The 19056-nt window shown below is 34.0% G+C and overlaps 1 protein-coding gene across 1 annotated transcript in view; it reads left to right on the forward strand.

Annotated features, from left to right (window-relative positions):
- The first annotated feature begins 1069 nt into the window (after positions 1-1069).
- The window catches only part of LOC114341818 (WD repeat-containing protein on Y chromosome-like), a 49298-nt gene continuing 31311 nt past the window's right edge, over positions 1070-19056 (forward strand). Inside the window, exons 1-6 of the mRNA XM_050653172.1 lie at positions 1070-1110; positions 4435-4607; positions 4719-4891; positions 14681-15004; positions 16304-16471; positions 16956-17144. Of these exons, the coding sequence (XP_050509129.1) occupies positions 1070-1110; positions 4435-4607; positions 4719-4891; positions 14681-15004; positions 16304-16471; positions 16956-17144 (1068 nt within the window). The remainder of the gene's footprint in view (positions 1111-4434; positions 4608-4718; positions 4892-14680; positions 15005-16303; positions 16472-16955; positions 17145-19056) is intronic.

Consider the following 19056-nt stretch of genomic DNA (forward strand, 5'->3'; position numbering starts at 1 on the left):
GTATTATTAAAACATTTTACTGTATATTTATTCACCTTGTCTGTTTGTTACCGTGAATTGTCATTAGGTACGTCCGAACCGATACAGACACAGTCCTCGTAGCGTATTTGGTATAGCATTTAGTCGAGGCATTGAAGGATTGAAGTGAAGATTTTTCGAATGTTTTTTATAAATGTACCTATTTACGAATGTTTCTTCTAAAATTTAGGAATATAGTAATTTTATAATACATTTAAGTATGTAGTAATTTTCTTTACAATTTTTACTTACCTATTTGTTTTTGTTTATACCTAATATCGCCCGTGCCTAGCAAGTGTCTGCGTGGTCTAGCGGTATGTGCATCTAGTTACGGACGTGTTAGTACTTGGTTCGATTCCCCATAAGGAAAAATTTTTTGTTTATTATTAATGGTTATTGACATCTTAGACTTTAGACTGTTATTATATGGACTTACGATTAAAAATAATTAAAATAATTCATCGGGATGTTGCCAACTATTTACCGAGTTGCAAATTTATAATAATTGCCTATTTCAAAATGCACTTTTAAAATGCATTTTTCTTATGCACAAATGCAATTTCAGATTTCGTATTCATTACATTAGTTCATAAAATTTCCTGTCATTCTCACGAATCCAACGCACCAAACTGCATTAAAATCCGTCTTACTGCGCCAAAAATCGACAGTAAGGCCTTTTTTGTGCTTCAATGCCTCGACTAATTCGGCCAGAGATCGAGAGGTCTTGAGCTCGAATCCAGTGCAATCCTATACTTTTTTTTATTTTTTTGAAAGCGGTAAGCACAAAACTAGTTTGGTGTTTAAAAAAAATTAAAACAAACTGTTTAAACTATATTTATTTTTAAGAAATCATATAATAGAAGTATAACTTCTTACGTGCGTACAAAGTACACACACATTCTTTTTTATTTCTTTTGTTATTGTTTGCAATATAAATTTGTCCGAATTCAGTTCATGTTATCTTAGCTGCAGAAACCTTATTATTGTTACTATGGCTTCACCTTTGGTTGGTAACACAAATAAATCGATAACCTGAAATTCTTCAACAAAAATGGAAACAAATGGAATTTCTGATGAGCTCCATAGTTTAAGGTAAGAATATTGTATACTTTTTAATAATTATTTTTGATACTTGAATAAATGAGCGATTATAATTTAAAATGAATCGGTAAATTTTAAAATATCCTTTGATTATATATTGTTGTGGTTTGCTCAAAAGTATATTAATAATATTTATTTTAAAACAATTAATATGATATTTCAGGGTTTTTTACTAATTAAAACAAAACGTGGCTTCAAAGTATTTTCTGCTAGTTGCCTTTGAGGAAAAGGGATAGACAATAGGAAAATAAATTTACAACAAATTATGAAATTATCAAGCAAAAGTTATATTTTAAAATCAAGTAAAAAATGGAATAAACATGTATCATATACAATGATTAGAATAATCAAAATTTCAAAACATCCATCAAACCATACATCCAAAATTATCAATTCAAATTAATTAAACTTATATCCAAAACAAAGATTTCTTAATTTTATTGCTTCACAATAAATTATCATTTATTTTAATTCTCAAAAAAACCAACAAAACAAATAACTCTAATTTAAATAGGTGGTCATGATTGATAGTCTCTGTTTACTAAAATAACGAAACTAAACTTTTGTCTCCAAAATTGATGACTTCCTCTCACTCTCCTTTGATTGTGTCTTGCCCACTTCGTTCGTACTTTTCAGTCTCTCCGAATACTCCTGCCAATTCCTCTGCTCCAAATCTTGACTACACGAATAAACCCCTTTCTCTCCAGACACAAGGATATCTCAACTAATCGACTTGGTCCAGTATAAAACGATACATCTGTTTATTACTTACAGCATGTCCGTTGTTTCTTCCGTCTGCTACCACAGTTGGAACTCCTTCCACCAAACACAAAGAAAACTTTTCACAACATATACTTTTTAAAACAAAACTTGGCTAATTAGCGACGTCGTCTCAACAGAAACTGTAGTGTACTCCTCCGGTACTCAATTCACAATGCCATCTCCTCTCTTGGCAAAACTCCATTCCAAATCATTTCATCTCCCACTTCGTTTTTCCACCCAATCACAAGCTATCTATCCAAACAAATGTTACTGTCTTCTCAAAAAAAAACAACTTTCTACTATCTAATAATCCGTAAGTCATTCTTAGTAAACACATAATTGACCTTTTCAATTTCTACGGAAAAAAGGATAATTACCTATTCATTTTCAAACAACCATTTACTAAACCTACTCTTTTGTATAATATTTTCATTGTTTCGTGGTATGTCGTACAATAGAAAGTTCAACGTCACATGTTTACAAATGTCGATCTAACTAAACGGTAGAAAAACCAATATATTGTTTTATTATTTTCAGGAAATGTCTTTAAACCGAATACGATTCACTAATTCCGAAAAACACTTTCTTACATCTAATACTTAATATACAGGGTGTTGCGATTTCTGTCGATCGGTGATTTGAATTTTGTCCTAATATTTTCTGTTTTATTTTTGAAAAATATGGAAACCTCAATAATATGTATATGTTACAGTTCAAGTTGATTATCCAGTTGGAGTTGACTTTTACTAGTTCGAGTCAACTCTAACGGCTGGTTTCAGTAAAAGTTGATTATAAATATAAAATGAAGATTTTTATTCAACATTTACTAGTAAAAGAGACTCCAACTAGGAAAAGTATACTCTTCCCAATGCCGTTTAGTAAAAGTTGATTCTGATTCACACAAACAGCCGATTCTAGAAATTAAATGTTACTGAATGTGTTCAAATTAGTCTAGGATTTATCGTCGCCCCCGTTGGGTAAATTACTCCGATTCGAATTTTTTGCACAAACTTACTCAAAAAGAGGTCCTTATAACAAATCTACTGGGTGCCAGGCAGTACCTTGATCGATAAATTGTTTAAACAATTTTTTTTTAGACAAATTCACAAAATTAATTTTTTCACTTCGAATATTTTTTTTTAGATCATTTGGGTTATTCTGAGCAAAAAAAGATATTTTGTGATTTTTCTCTAAAATTGATTGTTGTCGAGTTATACGCGATTTAAAATTTGAAAAATACGAAAATGACCATTTTCAAGGCTTAATAACTCAGTTAAAAATTATTATTATGAAAGTCTGAAAGGCACCAAATAAAATTTTAATGACCCCCATACAAGATACTGTACCTATTCTCTTCAGAACATATTCGTTGGTGGTTTGGGTTGTCCAAGGTATTTTCAAGTCTCTTCTATAAAGCCGGAGTTCAAAGGAGTCCAACTTCTTCATCAGTGTTGTGTTGTGTCCAGGCCTCCGTTCCATACAAAAGTATTGACCACACATAGCAACAGAAAACGACATCTAAGGCTGATATTAATGCTACTGTTACAAAATAAGCTTTTCATTTTGATAAACCCCTGTCGGGCTACCTCTGTTCTCGCTCTTGACTTCTTGTTTATAATCAAGTTGATTGTTGAACCAGCAACCAAGATATTTGTACTGGCTTACGTATTCAAGCTGTTGGTGTTTCACATATTTATTAGAAGAGGTAAGTATTTTTATTTTTTGTTTAATGGTTCTATTTAATGCTTTGTACATTGCTTTGTGCTGTTTGCATTTTCTTCTTTCATCCATTAAATCCAATATTTCCTCTGTCATCCATCTTTGCTTCGGTGGTCGCTGTTTTGTGAGCATTTCAGTTAAGTTTCCGAAGGCGAAAGTTAAGGATGTTTAATTATTCGAAAGTGTGCTAAAAAACAGTGCGAAAAAGTAAAACCCATTTAAAATACCTTGTTACTTCAGACACACTTTAAACCCTTCATGTACTGCTATCTATATTTACAATTTTCACACAATAAAACCTTTACTTTACATAATATGAGATAGAGTAGATAAAAATTATTTTTGTGAATTTGGTTAACAACAATTGGTTAAACAATTTTTCGACCGCGGTACCGCGTGACACCCTGTGTATTTGTTATAAGGATTGTTATACGGATGTATTTCTTTGAGTAAGTTTATGCAAAAAATCGAATCAGAATAATTTACCTAACGGGTGCGACGTTACAGACTATACTAATAAGTAGTTGAAACAGTCAAAACAAAGAAACGCACACTCATCAAAAATGCACTTGAGATTCTCGTATAATCAACATTTACTGAATCGATCAAGGAAGAGTCAACTCCAACTGGTAAAAGTTGATTTAAGTTTTTAAAATCAACTTTTACTGCTCGTTTTAGTTGGAGTTGACTCCAACTAGTTGGAGTCAACTCTAACTGAGAATCAACTTGAACTGTAACATATATAATCTTAATTATTTTCTGTCTGTGTTAGCGCTATCTATATAGCCTTTGGATATTTACACAATATTGTCATCATTGAAAAAAATGTTTCAGTTTGGACTCACTTGATGAAACGAATCAGAACACTGCGTGGTACGGCTTAATTAAAAAATTCAACTACGATCAACTAGACTCACTACGAACAAGATTTAAAGAAAAAATTAAAGACGGCAAAGAAATCGGACTTACCAAAGAACAGTTTTCGGAATGTATAGGTCAAATGTTTGGTAAGTATTAACACTATATTTTTGACAATATGACACTCATAGGACATCGGAGTTTCCAATTTTTCAGCCATTTTGTTCGTTTTTATTAATAATAATAGCTTTTTTTATTAGATGAGACAAAATATTTACTCCAATGCAATGTTTTATTTGAGGATATAGCGAAAAGTCACACTAGAATAAATTGGGATGACTTCTTAGATTTTTTATTAGAAAATATCCCGTTGAGAACTGAAATTCCTGTTAATTTACACTTGACTTCAGTTGAATCTATGCCGCACATGAACGTAAGTCAATATTTTTTTATTGTATGATTCTGTTGATTACCTACAGGTTAACCGTTACAAACAACTAAACCATTATCGCCGAAATGGTCCAGTGGTTGTGACTCTAAACTTGTGATCAGGCAATGTGAGTTCATATCCCAGCTCTCCCAATATTTTTTTAATATTTTTTAGTGTCCATCGAATGGACACTTGAATTTTTTCTATTCGGAATAGATTGAAAAAAAAATGTATTAGAATGGCTGGTAAATGAACTCTGATTGCCGGTCACAAGTTTAGCGTCGTAATCACTAGACCATTTTGGCGAAAATGGTTAAGTGGATTATAATTTTGGAGCTAGATAACTTCGAGACTGTTCAACCGATTTTGATCATTAAATGCGGGTTTGAAAGGTACTTACAAGTAGTGTCTGAGATGTAATATCTGAAGATATAGGATTTAATGAGCTTGAAATACCGTTTTTCCCAGGAAATGGATTTTATCATAAATACTCACGACTTAGCTTAAATATTCGAACTTTTCCAGAAACGAGACATACACCATTAGACGCGTCTGGAGTCCTTATATAAACTGACAGTTATTGGTTCAATTTGTAGGTGGAAATTTTGAGTAACTGTCTGAAGACAAAAATATTCGAATTCGACTTTTTAGTTTTTCGGCTTTACTGGGCCGTATGTACCTTAAACAAAACCTTAAATACAACAAATCGCTACCGATTTGTTGTATTTAAGGTTTCCCTATCTCTCTTTGAACCTGAGGTATATTCATTGCCGGATTAACCAATAGACAAAATAGGCAGTTGCCTAGGGGCCTCGGCCCCAAAGTGGGCCTCGCAGGGCCCAAAACGAAAAAATAATAATTAGAATTAAATAAAAACTATAAATGTTGAAAAATTCAAATATCTAGCAATACCATAATAGTCGGAGAGGTAGAAGCGGATTTTGTGCGTGATAAGTAATATGGAAAAACTATACGGGAATATGTTGAATTAGTTGTGTACATGACTTTCACCAACGACCGGAAACCAGAGTTGGGGCCGAGGGTAGTTATAAGGGGTCAAATTCGCGGAATTTATTATTTTTTTTATGACGCTCATGATCGAGTTAGTGCACCAAAATTTGGGAATAAGTAGGTCATGACGTAACTAAGTAAAATCTCTAGGGGCGGAACGCTGCGTGGCCGACAAAGGGGTGGGGGTGGGGGTGAATATCAAAAATATGAAGGGTTTTTTGCGACGTTCGTGATTGAGATAGTGGACCAAAATTTGAAAATAAGTAGATCATGACATTACTAAGTAAAATCCTCAGAGCCGGAAATCAGAGTTGGGGATGAGGGTAGTTATAAGGGGTCAAAGTCGCCGTTTTTATTATTTTTTTTTTGTGACGCTCATGATCGAGAGGGTGCACCAAAATTTGGGAATAAGTAGGTCATGACGTAACTAAGTAAAATCTCCAGGGGTGGCATGCTGCGTGGCCAACAAAGGGGTGGGGCAGGAGTGAATACAAAAATATAAGGGGTTTTTTGCGACGTTCGTGATTGAAAGAGTGTACCAAAATTTGGGAATAAGTAGACCATGGCATGACTAAGTAAAATCCTCAGAGCCGGAAACCAGAGTTGGTCATGAGGGTAGTTATAAAGGGTCAAAATCGCCGTTTTTATTATTTTTTTTGTGACGCTCATGATCGAGATAGTGCACCAAAATTTGGGATTAAGTAGGTCATGAGGTAACTAAATACAGTCTCCAGGAGTGGAACGCTGTGTGGCCGATAAAGGGGTGGGGGTAGGTGCGAATATAAAAAATATAAGGGGTTTTTTGCGACGTGCTAGATTGTGATAGTGCACCAAAATTTGGGAATAAGTAGACCATGACTTAGCTAAGTAAAATCCCCAGAGCCGGAAACCAGAGTTGGGGGATGAGGGTAGTTTCAAGGGGTCAAAGTCGCAGTGTGTATTATTTTTTTTTTGTGACCCGGCACAACATTTGTCCCCCACGCAGCGTTCCGCCCCTGGAGATTTTACTTAGTAATGTCATGATCTACTTATTCCCAAATTTTGGTGCACTATGTCGACCACGAACGGCAAAAAATCCCCCTTATATTTTTATACTCACCCCTGCCTACCACCCCTTTCTACCCGAAGCAGCGTTCCGCCCCTGAAGATTTTACTTAATTACGTCATAATTTAATTACTCCCAAATTTTGGTGCACTATCTCCATCATGAGCGCCACAAAAAAAATAATAAAAACCGCGACTTTTACCCCTTATAACTACCCTCGTCCACCACTCTGGTTTCCACCTCTGGGGATATTACTTACTTATGTTATGGTCTACTTATTCCCAAATTTTGGTGCACTATCTCGATCACGAACGTCGCAAAAAACTCCTTACATTTTTTTATATTCACCCCTGCCCCACCCCTTTGTCGGCCACGCAGCGTTCCACTCCTGGAGATTTTACTTAGTTACGTCATGACCTACTTATTCCAAAATTTTGGCGCGCTATCTCGATCATGAGCGTCACAAAAAAAATAATAAAAATCGGAATGTTGACCCCTTATGACCTTCCTTCCCCACTCTGGTTTCCGGCTCTGGGGATTTTAATTATTTATGTCATGGTCTACTTATACCCAAATTTTGGTGCACTGTCTCAGTCACGAACGTCGCAAAAAACCCCTTATATTTTTTATATTCACTCCTACCCCCACCACTTTGTCGGCCACGCAGCGTTGAGCCCGTATAGATTTTGCTTAGGTACGTCATGACCTACTTATTCCCAAATTTTGGTGCACTATCTCGATCATGAGCGTCATAAAAAAAATAATAAAATCCGCGACTTTGATCCCTTATAACTACCCTCGGCCCCAACTCTGGTTTCCGGCCGTTGGTGAAAGTCATGTACACAATTAATTCAACATATTCCCGTATAGTTTTTCCATATTACTTATCACGCACAAAATCCGCTCCCATCTCTTAGACTATAAGAGTAATGGTGGACGTATAAAACTACATTACATTACAATGCATACTTTTGTTTACTTAGAAAGTTCATGTTGTGAGAATAAATCGCTAATGAATGCTCTTTGGTAATAGGAACGTACTACAGATGGAAATAAGAAAGACGATTCGAGAGTGGAGCAGAAACACGCAAGAAAAAGCAGGAGAAAGAAAAGACCCTTAAGCAAAATCGAAAACAGAACCAAAACTTACTTAAATTCAGTTTCACACGGAAATCCATAGCCAGTGAAGCTGCAACCAATAAAAGTGCACGTGATGAAATAGAAATAACTGAGTGAAACATATAGTATCTTCCGTAACTGAAGAAGATAAAAAAACATGTAACGACAGGTCCAGTTCAAGAAGTTAAAGAACCAGAAACCGAAACTAACTTTGAAATTGAAGTTAAAGATAAATAATTGGGTCCTAAATTCGGAAAACGACATAGGATAACGCAGTGGCGGTTCTAGCCCGGGGCGTTTTTACAGGACTTTTGTACTATAATCTCTTTTGTAAACCGGTCACTCAAAATCTATTGTGACTTGCCCCCCCCCCAGTTTTTTGTCTAGAACCGCCAATGGGATACAATAACTAAAGAAGTACGGAGATTTTGTATCGGGAAAGGTCTTCAGAATGTAAAAAATCTTGATGAAAGTTTTTCAGCATCAAAACGAAATTTTAAAGGCATTACAAGATTTTTACAAAATATATGGTTTTTCGAAAATATATCAATGGAACAAAAATTCAAAGAGATTGGCTAACGTATTCTCCCTCAAATGGAATATAGTATTTTGGGTTTGTTCAGACCGTGTAGGTACAACTTTTTTCAGCCTCTAGCCACCGTTGGAAAGTTATGATCAAATGCTTAAATGAAACTCCACTAAATATCTGCGATTATAAGCGATCTCATTCGCCACGATCTAGTACTTAAAAGAACAAGCAGCACAAGATGGTCTGCAAGGGCACATGCAACAAGACCTTTGTCTAAAGGTTACAACGCTTTTGAATCTGCTGTTCATACTTTTGCTGAAGACGCTAATCAGAAAGCTGAAACAGTTCATGAGGCTAAGTGTTTGTTGAAAGAAATGTAAAAAAAGAAACATTCATAATGAATGAGTTTTGGGCAACAATTTTAGAACGCGTCTACGCTGTCAGTAAATCATTACAGAAAGAAGAGAAGAGATTGAACTTCAAAGTGCAGTTCACCTTCTAAATTCACCTTTGGAGTTCTTAATCCTAAGTACATAGTAGTTTTGCTTACTACGAGCAGAAGACCTGCGATCTACAATACTCTGAATATTCCGACGCGAGTAAACGAAAACCAGCAAGAAAACTACATTTTGATGATGCTAATTTCAATGGAAGTTTTTCTACAGTGTGGACAAAAGTTAAAGGTTGAAACGTATCCACCAATGTTCGATAAGCTAATTACTGAGCAGAGTCGTCGGTTGACAGTGTACGGGTCAGTAAACTCAGTATTTGGTCTTTTGTGTTTTTACAACATTGAGTGATACTCTAATAAATGAGTGTGCTGGGTAAAAGTACATGAAAACTATCCTGATGCCATTGAAGATCTGAACTAAACTTGAAGATGAACTAGAGCAGTTCAAATGTTTTATAGCCCAACTTCAAGACTTGTAGAGAAAACTATTTCTTCTACAGTCATGTTGGGTTGTTTCCCAACAGGCGAACTCACATGGTCAAAAATGGTGAAAATTATTAAAAACGAAGAAAGCCTAGGTTTCCTAAGGGGCCTCATAGCAGGGCCGTGCGGTGCTATGATGCGGTGAGGCAGTCGTATCAGGCGGCATCACAAGGGGGCGGCATAATCAGTAAAATGAAAATACATCAAAATAATCATAGGAATAAGAAAGGGTGTGCAAAATAGAATATTTGAAAATATCCGATGGAGTGTATCACTCGAGTTTAAAGCGTGGCGCATGCCACTCTGTAAACTTACTTTTAAAAGTGAAAGCGTCTTCTACAGAAACAACAACGTTTTTTGTATTATACAAGAATTTTACACTTTTTTCTGGTTCTACAAAGCGTTGGGAAGTTCTGATAAAACATGTTTCACAACTAACTCTAAAACTGTTAATCGATACTAGATGGCCAAGTCGAATAGATGCATGAAAAACCTTGATTTCAATTTTGTGATATATGATGCATTATCCAAAATAATAGAAGAAGTCAACAAAGATACAGAAACATAAGTCAAAGTACGAGGATTAGCAAAAAACATTAAAAATTATAAATTTATATGCGGAGTTCTTTGGCATGATATTTTATTTCATATAAATTCAGCCTCGAAGATGTTGCAACATATAATTATAAGTTTGTCAGATTGTGTAAAAAGGTTGTCAGAAACAATAAAAAAAATTAAAAGTTACAGACAATCTGGCTATGACCAAACGAAAATTAAAATTACTTCTAATGAAATTGCAGAAAATCTTGATATAAGCTCCGAATTTCCAGCGGAAAATGAAATTCGAGCCAGGAGAAAAAAGCGTCAATAACAAAGCGTCAGAAGAAGATAAATTTAAAATGAATTTTTTCATCTATATTTCCTCTTCTAGAAATTCATAAATAAATAAATTTTTGATAATATTTTTAAATTGAGGGAAATAGATAATCAAACACTAAAAAATATTGTATCATTCAATACTTTTAATAGAAAAAGAATCAGATATATAGGCAAATGATCTAGAAGAATTGCGTGGTATATCCCAAATGATAACATAGTCCATGAAACATTTAGAAGTTTTGAACTAAGTATTTTTGTATACTCAAATCGCAGTATATGTATAGAGGTTCCCTCTTTATACTGTGCCCAAATGTAGTTGTATCGCTAAGAATTTTATTAACACTCCCTCTCTCGGTAGCTAGTGAGGAAAGAAGTTTTTCAAAATTAAAAATTATTAAAAACTATTTACGAAGCTCCATAAGACAAACAAAACTAAAAAATAGCACTCATTTCAAGTTAAAAATGCTACTTTAAAGCACTAGTGCTTTAAAAAAATTTAAGGCACTGCAGTTAAAAGTGAATTGTCAAATTGTGAAACGTCAAAATATTTATATTTCATTTATTAACATTAATATTCATAGTACAACTTGCGCAATTTGAAAAATGTGGTTTAAAAGGTTTTTTAAAATTTAATATAAACTGTATTATTGCATTTTTAACACGTTTGTAGAAAAAAACTAAAGTATTGGTATTGAAATTATAGGCAGTTTTGATGTAATGTCAAGAAAAATATAAAAATTGAATGTCAGTCAAGTTTAAGTAAAAGTTTTTGTAGGTATTGTCCTGTATTTGAGAATGAATAAATTATAATTGTTGATATATAAGACGTTTGTAGAAAAAATATTGTATGAATTATGTGTTAAAAAGTACATTTTTAAGGCACTCATGTGAATTGCAGAATTCGCTTCGCTCATTCTGCAAACTTTTACATGCGTGCCTTAAAATTGTACTTTGAACACTTATATCATAAATAACTATTAAGGGGAGGCATTTCGAAGAATTGCATCATATTGAAAAGATGTACCGCACGGCTCTGCCTCATAGCTTAGGTTGCCTAGGGGCCTCAAGATTCTTAATCCGGGACTGGGTATATTCACCCAAAAAATATGTCCTGTTGTACCTAACCAGTCTTATAGTTGGCTTCTTCTTCTTCTTTATGTACCATTTCCTCCAAGAAGGTTGGCAAGCATCATGACATTTCGCACTTTCGATACTCTAACGAGATAAGCAAAAGTGCAGTTAAATCAAGCTCTGAAATTGTTTAATCAAGAGATGCGTCTTCTTCCTCAACTCAACCCCTTCTACAACGTATTCTTCCTCAGGGGCGTAACAGAGGGCCCCGCAGCGTGAAGCTTGCGGGGGGGCCCCAATCGCTTAAGGGCCCCATCTTGTCATCTGATATTATGTAAAAATCTGTTATTGTTATATTATTTTTATGTTGTCTGTTTAAATTTAAAAACGTAAAAATTTGTAACTAGACGTATTTGCCAAGTGAATCATCTCATAATATCTAGAAAGTTAATCCCTTCCGGCCTACCGAAATTTTATGGCAGCGACAATAAACTATATAATGTTTTGTACGTGACTATTGAAAGATATTAGAATTGCAATTTGACGAATTTAAGAACAATATTTTTAAATCTAAAAATGGGTTTTCTTTCTCTCTGTTCTTTACCTACTTTAGTATTTCGATACAATATTATCGCCAGTAATTTCATATTGGTTGTTTGCATTGAATGTTATTTATGTTTGTGTTGTTTTACGGTTATAGTTGCATCAGTTTGGTACGCATTTATTTAACAATTATTGACGACTTTTCTTGTGTAGGTAATCACTGTACAATCTCTCACCAGATAAACGGTAAGATAAGGAAATTATAACAGTTACGCTTTAGGGGAGTCAATGTAGAAAAGCTTGAATTGTTTCGGTTTCGGAAAAAATCAAACAAGCTTATATTTTTCTGAAACATTTTTTGTTAGTTTATACATATATCTTATCTTAAAGTGAAAAGTTCTACTCACAGATGCCTCTAATTGTTTATTAATTCTTTAAACAATAAAACTGTTTTATATTAAATAATTTTAAAAGATATCGGCGAATTCATCATTTTACTTTGTTCAAAAATGTTTCTATTTGCTTTTTGATTATGCTGAATTCGAACATATCATTAAATCAGGGCCATAAGTACGATGTTGGGGGCCCCGGGGCAAACGTGATCTGGGGGCCCCCTACCAGGAGGTCTGGGGTTAATCACCCAGCAGAAGGAGTCCGGGAAAATTGATATTTAACCACTTGAAAACGCATTTTAATGTATTCCATGACTGAAGTTTCCTGTACCTACCTACATAATGCTATTTTAGTTGACCAACACAAAAAAAAAAATTGAAATCACATTATTTTAAGCTAAATATTTACGATCAATATAACATCTTTTCTGTTTTCATAAAAAATATACTACATATAATGTTACTTACATTCTTCGGCTATAATGTAGGTATTTAATCGCGTTATATTGCCTATAGGCAGTATAACGCCATTACAATCGCGGTGCCCCCCGGGGGCCCCGATGCACTGCCCCGGTTGCCCCAATGGTAGTTACGGCCCTGTCAGACATTACAATTTGAAAATTCAAAATAAATTTTTTTGGGCTTTTATACAGTATGTCTGCGTGGCTTCGAACCATATGGGAAACATTTTTATTATCAATTTTACGAAAAAAGTTATTCTTCATGAAGTGCTCTGAATGGTCTTAAATCTGAGATACAAAATAAGCCAGATAAACCATCAGATATCAAAGCTTATCAATTTTATACGAGGTAAGTCAAAAAATAGGAATTTAACTCAAGGATAAAGTACTTTTATATTTAACAATATACGATTTTAATTTTAATATGTAATTACATCCTTGTATATAAATAATTAATTTTTCCAAATATTTCTCAAATTACCGATAACCAACATTTTATTACAATAATTCGAGCAATAATTATAATAACTATTTTATTATTAATTTTTTAAATTTTACGAAAAAATTCTTTATAAAATTCTTATCAGATTCTTTATAAAAAGCTCTGCATTATCTCAAAACGAAGATTCAATTTAACGATAATCACATAACAACTTTATACGAGGTATGTCGAAAAATATGAATTTCTCTCTAAGAGTTAAGTACCTTTATAGTTCACAATATTTCAACTAGAATGATATAATTGCATATTTAAACATAATAAAAAAGTTTCCCTTAGTTACCAAGCTACGCAAACACACTTTTTTAGAATGGGTCTGTATACCGATAAAGATGAGAAATGTAAGTTGTTATGAACAGTGAATGATAACGCTAACACAAAAAAGTTTTTGTTAAATAAGTCGTATTTAGTAATTGTTTAACGCGGGAGCAGTCGCGCGTAGAACAAAATCTAACAATACGAATTTAAAACAAATTTCAATTTTATAATATTTTTGTTTGCTTGTTATGTTAAAAATATCTATTTCTAACAATTTTAAAACTAATTGGTTCCCACCAAAGCCATAAATTCCACCAAAAAAAATAAAAATGAAATTAAAAAAAATTTCAAAAAAATCCTAAGCATTACTACAATCTTCTTCGAGGCACTTACAAGTGGAAAGTTATGTTGCAAAATTGTTCATTAAGTTATCACTGAAAATGATAAAAAGTTGGATTTTTTCTAACGGAGCGACTGCTTCCGGATTAAAAGGGGGCCCATTTCAAATTCTGCGGGGGGGCCCCGATGGAGTTTGTTACGCCACTGTTCTTCCTTGTATTATTAATTGCAAAAATTATAACGCTCGCCTCTCATGACATGTCTCAGATATTGCAGTTTTCTAACTCTATTTGTATTTTAAACCTCTTTATATGTTCTCATTCTTCTCAATACCTCGACATTCGTGACTCTATTCACCCAACTTATTCAATATCCCTTTGTAGGCCCGTAACTTGAAGATTTCTAATTTGTCCGAAACATCTTCCATTAATGTCCAAGCCTCCAACCCATAAAATAATACGGAGAGCATGTAGCATCTCAGAAGTCTTCTGTCCCTGCTACAGAACACTTTTTCAATTTCTTGTTATAGTTGGCTTATGGTCACAAACTACGATTCTCAATCGGCCTAATCATATAGAATTTAAAAAAATTGAATTCTGAAAGTGAGTGCATTTTGCCCAACTTAACAGGGGATACCCATTGACACTTTTAACCTTAGAGCATAACTTTAGATAGATAATAGATATAATTAACAAAAAAAGATATATTTTAGCGCGAAATTATAACAAAAATAGTACTACTCGAAACAGAAAAATATTTCTCTTATGCCGTAATATCTAAGCACGGCATAATTGGAATTTACGATGGCAATCTTAATTTTTTGACTTCGTATCATGTGATCATGACGAGGGAAGATTTGGAGAGAACCGATGATGAAAGAAGAAGAAAAAACCGGTGGGTAACCGATGCCATCTTTTGTGAAGACATACAAATGCTGTTTGTGGCTAATTCAACCAGAAGCATTGCTATATATGAAGCATCCGGACTCAAACATGAACCATATTGGTTGATAATGGGAGTACATCATATAATTGAGGTAAGTAAGTAATAAACCATTTTGTGTAAAACCTTTCTCTCAGAAACAACGCTTGTAGCGACCGGCGATTTTGAATCGCAGTTACATGCGCAAAAACATTTTTTTTTTCATAAAATTTGCATCAACTCGGCAGTTAAAATCGGATGCCTTTTGATTATAGTGGACTATGGACAAAAATCAAAATTTTAAAAGGTGTAGAGAGCAGCTTTCATATGTAATTTTTCCATTTTGCCGCAAATTAAGTCAGTTAAGCAGTTAAATAACTAAACGTTAAATAACTAAAATCTATAAAATCAAATTTCGAATTTTAAGTTTTGGCAACAAATATGAGATATTTGAAACATGTCTAAAAAACGCTGAATTTAAACTTTCACAATACACGATCTCACGTTACTAGAAATACATCCAAGAAGACGGCATTGGGTGGAATTTTCAGCTGAAGTTATTTTGTTTCGAGAAAAAATAGTTTTAATATTTTATATCTTTTAAAATACTTGTTTTTAATGTAAGTAGTATTAATATATCGTCGCCTTAGTACTATAACTTGATAGTTCCAAAATTGACGTTTTTGAACTAACTAGTTCACAAGATGTATTTTATTTGCCTCCATATTCTGTAAAAACTTGATAACCGGCTCCAAACGGGTTAAGTATTTATTTATGGTTGACAAAAGTTGATAAAACTCACATTCCCCTAATATTCAGTGCTAAAACTTGATAAGATGAGTCATCAAGTTATTGTTTAATCGAAATAATCCTGAATGTTACATACACTGAATGCTACATCCAGCCAACTCTAATTACCTAGTTGTATCAAGTATTTTTCTAAAACCATTGAGCTTACCACGTAATTGCTATCTGTTAATTCGGTTCATATTGATGCAAAAATTGGAGAATTGTTAGCAGATCTGGCAACCTTCATGGCAAAGGGCTAATTTTCACCAAAATTATGCTTAAAATATTAATTTTGTTAAAAAGTTCACTTAGATGCAACTTGGCATGACATGCGACATTACCAAATGTTAACATTATGGTAGTGCTAAAAGTTGATAACTTTACTTTTTCATGTTATTTTCCATATTGGAAAACAAATTTGCAATGTATTCCTAAATATATCAGTAGCCAAAAAATTAAGGAACAGTATTTTAGAGCCGCAGAGTGAATTCCCTATTTACCAACATCGTGGTAGCAGCACAAATATCTTTAAAATCTTTAAACCCGTTTATCTCAGAACTACTAATTTCGAGTTATGAAATTATACTATTATGGCGACGATATTATTTTTAACATATTTTTTTAGTGTTTATCGTATAAAAACCTTTATCATACGCAATCAGACAACAAACTAAAATGTGCTTTATTTGCTGGTACCAGTAATGGAGATGTAGTTATGTTCAAATTTATTCAGCCGACAACATTGTTGTTAAGAAGAAAGCATATGGACAGAATAACGTTGTTCTATTGGGACGTAAGTTAATTAGGATTACTCAATTTATGTATGTGTTTTATAAAAAACATTGTTAGGTGGACGGTTCGTTTCTTCTCAGATTGAGCCTTATAAAGTCCTTCTGATTCCATCTTTTCTCAGCACATATTCAAGTAGAGGGGATAGTACATATTCTTGTCGTACTCCTCTTCTTATCGGTACCTCTTTAGACTTTTGTTAGTCTACTCGTTTTATGACTTTCTGATAACTGTATATAAATTTGTAATGATTCGTATATTCTGATCATCTATTTCTGTGTTCCGTAACATGTTTGCAAGTCTTCTATGTTGTTTTGTGTCGAAGGATTTTCCAAAGTTCATGACGCATGAATTATCTACGTTACAGTTGACATCTCGACTCTGTTCTTTGAGTGTTTGTATAGTAAATAATACTCTCTAGTTTCAAAGTTTCCAAATAATCTGATATTGGGATATATTTGCAATCCTCAAATTATTTATTTTTATAGGAATTAAAATATGAAAAGATATACCTGAAAATTCAGTCCTACAAAGCAGTCCACAACAGCAACGTGGAACAAATGGAATATTGTAGCGTAGAGAATGCTGTAATCACTTGCAGTAAAGATCCGAATGTATCGTTGATGAAGAAATATATGTCGCCGAATAAACAGCCTTATATTTTAAAAATGAGAAAGGTATTTTACTTAATTAAATTATTTGAAAAAACATATAAGTATACATATAAGTATACTTCGTCTAATATACTTACCGTTGCACGTCATCCGCGTCACAGCCCGTGATGTCACATGATACCAACACGAAATATTTAGGCGGTAGGTGTGTTCTTTTTTAGAATCATTTTGCCGAGTACACTGGAATTACAGCCACTAGACATATTTTATTATATACGCGTAGAAATATTATTTGAAGGTTTCTGTTAAGGCTTCCTCGTGATCTTCGGCCTTTCACCTTCCATATTGTATAACGAGTCTTTCCATGTTTTCTGTGTTTGCTCTCATAACATATTGTTGGGGATAAACTTTACTGAATTGTCTTATTTGTCTTTACTGAAAATTGAATTATTTGTCCTGTGGTCGGTCCACGAAATTCGTAACATTCTTCTCTAACAGAACATTTTAGTGGCTTTCTTTTTTCCGGTTGTCTTAGGGTCCAATATTCACATCCCAATGCCAGTAGGTGGGAATACTAACCGGTTAATGAACCTCGTTTTTGTAATTCCTCGTGAAATTTGAGTATTCTTCCATATTTTGGCCATTTTTCCTACGACGATTGTTGTTTGATCACATATACTTTTTATTTCTTCCTCAAAATGACCCTGTGTTTGTGAAAAATGGAAAAAAACTTCAAACCGGTCAATTATGGTTACGTGTGGATGACTGTTATCAACGGCGGATCCAGCAACCTTGTAAGGAGGGGGCAATGAAATAAAAATGTTATTGTCACTGGCGTACGATTCCTTTTCGGGGTGGGCTGTTATTTTCTTCTTCTTCATGAACCATGTCCTTTCAGAACGTTGGTTACATCATAGCTATCTTAATTTTATTCACTGCCATCCTAAATCAACCATGAAGTTCTTCTTCGTTCTGGACTGCGTTTGCCTGCTATTTTCACTTACATAATATTTTGTAGCAACTTATATTTGGGAGCTTTCATTACATGTCCGAAATACTCCAGCATTTTCTTTTCTTGATGCTTTTTATAGTATCAGTAGTCTTGCTGAGACGTTCTAGTATTATGGAGTTTCGAATCTTCTACACCCAAGAAACTATAGCACCACACCTCGAAAGCCTGAAGGCGATTTAGATCGATTTTATTCACAGTCCAAGACTAGACACCATACAGTAAGACCGAGAACACGAAGGAGTGAAGTAGAGGGATCCTTAATGCGAATTTTAGGCCACGGTTACATAATACTTTGAACATCCTTCTAAAAGCAGCTCTTATTCGGGGGTTTTATTAAATCGTAATTATCTCTTTCTTAAAGAAAGTGTCATTCGAAGTTTGATAGATTCAGGAATAAAACTATAAGAAAAGATCTGGAACAAGAACCGATAATGATTAGATCGAAAACAAACAAATGAGCTGGTTTGGCCACATACAACGAATGTAGCAAAAGAGACTAACAAAGAAGGTACATGAAGCCAAAATCAGAAACAAAAGAAAAAAGGGAAGGCCGAGGAAGACATGGATGGACTAGATCCAGGATATATGTGAAAGGAGACACCTGAGTATAAGAGATATGAAGAACCTGACTATCAATAGAAGCGCTTGGAAGAAATGGATAAGAGACGGAACCCGACATCCAGCGCCCTGAAGGGTACTATGGATTATGAGAAACAAAGAAAGAAAAAAAGTGTCAGTAGACACCAGGCGAGGTCTCAAGGAGGCGGCAATTGATCCCATTGACCCCCCCTTGGATCCGCGCCTGACTGTTATGTAGCGTATCCATTATCATGATCTTTGTCTTTGATATTTAACTCCAGACCATATATTTGACTTTCGTTTTCAACCAGTAGTATGAGAAAAACTTGGCTATTTGCAAGAAGGACTGTATTGTCTACAAAACGTAGGTTGTTTATTTTTCGG

The sequence above is a fragment of the Diabrotica virgifera genome, chromosome 6, assembly GCF_917563875.1.
Source record: "Diabrotica virgifera virgifera chromosome 6, PGI_DIABVI_V3a".
Taxonomy (NCBI): Eukaryota; Metazoa; Arthropoda; class Insecta; order Coleoptera; family Chrysomelidae; genus Diabrotica; species Diabrotica virgifera.